The sequence below is a fragment of the Trichinella spiralis genome (assembly GCF_000181795.1).
Source record: "Trichinella spiralis strain ISS 195 chromosome Unknown Scfld5825, whole genome shotgun sequence".
Classification (NCBI taxonomy): Eukaryota; Metazoa; Nematoda; class Enoplea; order Trichinellida; family Trichinellidae; genus Trichinella; species Trichinella spiralis.
In genome coordinates this window covers 1-2,493 of record NW_003532764.1, presented here as the reverse complement: position 1 = coordinate 2,493, position 2,493 = coordinate 1, and the positions used below count along the sequence as shown (strand labels likewise).

The 2,493-nt window shown below is 31.4% G+C and overlaps 1 protein-coding gene across 1 annotated transcript; it reads right to left on the bottom strand.

Annotated features, from left to right (window-relative positions):
* Window positions 1-311: 311 nt before the first annotated feature.
* On the bottom strand, window positions 312-2,394 carry Tsp_13865 (hypothetical Membrane Spanning Protein; the record flags this gene model as incomplete). Its single annotated transcript, XM_003366543.1, has 4 exons — window positions 2,105-2,394; window positions 1,306-1,388; window positions 978-1,164; window positions 312-404 (listed from the first exon to the last, which is right to left on the bottom strand). Coding segments are annotated over exons 1-4 (653 nt in total), but the record flags the coding sequence as incomplete, so codon positions are not given.
* Window positions 2,395-2,493: the final 99 nt, after the last annotated feature.

The window sequence follows — 2,493 nt, the reverse complement described above, 5'->3', positions numbered from 1 at the left end:
CAAAGATATATAGAAGGCACTAAATCATCTGGATTAAGCCAAATGACAGATTGAAAAAAATTAGTCAATATTCTAATAATCTCCAATCTAGACGATGTATTTTCAATTGCCTTCATCGTATATGCGAAAGCAAGATAAGGTACTCTATAAACAAAATTAAGGCAAACCATAAGATGCAAAATTCAAAACAAACATTTGACTAAAATAATTCATTTGGATGTAAAGTCAGTCTTATTAGAAAAGACAGCAAAAACCATTCAAAAAAAATTAATAATAAACTAAACTTAAGATTCCATTAACAAATTGCTTACTGTTCACCTGCTCTCCAACAAGCATTACATTCTGGATCGTACGTTGTAGCATCTGGCTTGTAGTTTTGGGGTTCAACAACATCTTCTTGTTCACTGAAACAATTTTTGACGAGTTTTACTAGTTGGATAGATTTGCTAATAAACAAAATATTCTTTAAAAAATAATGATAAAATATTAATCATCACGTTCTGCATAAATGACAAATTATTAAAAAGCAAATTTGTCTGATAACAAAAAAATCACAAATACATTAGGAGAAAGTATCAGAAAATCTTCATCAATACAAAATATCAAACATACAGTAAGACATTTGAATTGCAAATTTAAATACATTTTGAATTTGTACTGACAATTAAAAGAAATGTAAATGCGTGAAATGAATAAATAAATACATGAAAATTTCAATAACTGTAACCGATTACTGGTTTAGGGTCAATATAAGAATTGAAAAAAAATTACTTCTCCTTTGCCAAAATAGTATAGCCTTTTTTACTGGTACACGCAGCATTTTCGGATGCATTTTTAACGCTATCATTTTCTAATCTAAATTGAAAAATTCTTCAGTATTATAGCAACGTATTTGAATAAAATCAAATGATAAATCACAACAAAAATCATCACTTATCGGTTTAACTGCATTTTGCAAAAGATATCATTGAATTTACCTGTCATCGTCAGAATCAACTTTCTGCACTTTCCTCTTCTTTCTTGAAACAAGAAAAGATGTGGTGAAAATTAAAATTAAAATACAGTAAACATTAAAAAGAAATACAAACTCATCAATTTCAGTAAGTTTGGATAAGTCTTTGGTTTTAACACTGGAAATGACGGAGGCGGGGTTTGAATTCGAAGCTGAAAATTTATTAATGTCAGCAAAATTGATGGCAGAAAAATGAAACGATCATCCGTCAAACAATAATAAGCGGAGCAATTACAATTTTATGCCAATCAAAACTGTACAGACGGTAACCCACAAAAACAAAGCAACAATACCTTCAACTGCAGACAAGTCTGATTTTCTTTTCGATAACGTTCTCTTCTCAGAATCAGCACTTCCTTTTGGAGCAAAAAATGACCTAAAGAAAATTTAAGATTAGTTAAGTTAGGATTGAGCATAGCAAAAAAAATAGATATAATCTCAGATTTTCATTTGAAAATATATCACATAGTACGTTTTTCAAAGAGACGAATAATAAATAAACAAAGCTCTTACGTCAAACTAGCTTGGGACATGATAGAGCTGTATTTGTTTGGAAATTTGCAACAAGCTGTACTGAACAACAATTTACGTCTAAATAAGCGTAAAACTGTGATACCAAAATTCATTCATTCTTTAGCGGTTGTCTGGCACATTACAGTAAACTGATGATTAAGTATGCACTAAAAATATTGTAAATCACTCATTAATTTAAAAAAGAACTCACAATTACCCTATACATTGTATCAGTAGTTGAATAAAATAAATAAAAACGTCAAATCCAGTTCTTTTTGAACCATATTTTGCTATTTAAATACCTTGCAAAAGTATCTTATTACAGAAACGGGAGAAAAAAGTCTCTTCAACTGTTCACTTAGTTAGCTTTTCCTTAAATTAAAACAGTCATATAAAAGGAAAAAGTCGAATATTTTGAAAAAAAATAAATAAAATTTCACTTGCAGGAAGAAAAACCTTTTTTAATTGAAAAATAAATAGTGGCAACGAAAAGCACTTCGCTTGGCTTTCAAGTGGTTCTACCAGTTGATGCGCCACTGCCATCAGTTTGGTGGAGTTTCAGTGGTTGTCAGAAAGCACCTGGTCGGTGACAATGCCAGAATTTTTCCAGCTTTATAAAAAGCTTGTCCGAAAGCTGTCCGCGGTCGAGTGGTTGTGGTTTGGCAAACAGACTTTTCGATATATATACTGAAATGACTGAATTTCATTGGCAGAAATAAATTGTCGAATTTCAACGCAGCTATCAAAAATTGATCAAACCATATCCAGCTCCACCAGGTTGCTGAGAATGTGCAAACTGTGTTGATGATTTTTTCACGACCAACAACTATGGGCAGAAGAGGCAAGAGTGAGAAGAGGAATATTCCCATTTTTTCACGCAATAATATCATCTCATTAGTAATGCTTGATATGTTTTCTTATTGGTTTAAGAATGGTACGGCAAACGACAGTGCCAACGACGATCCCTG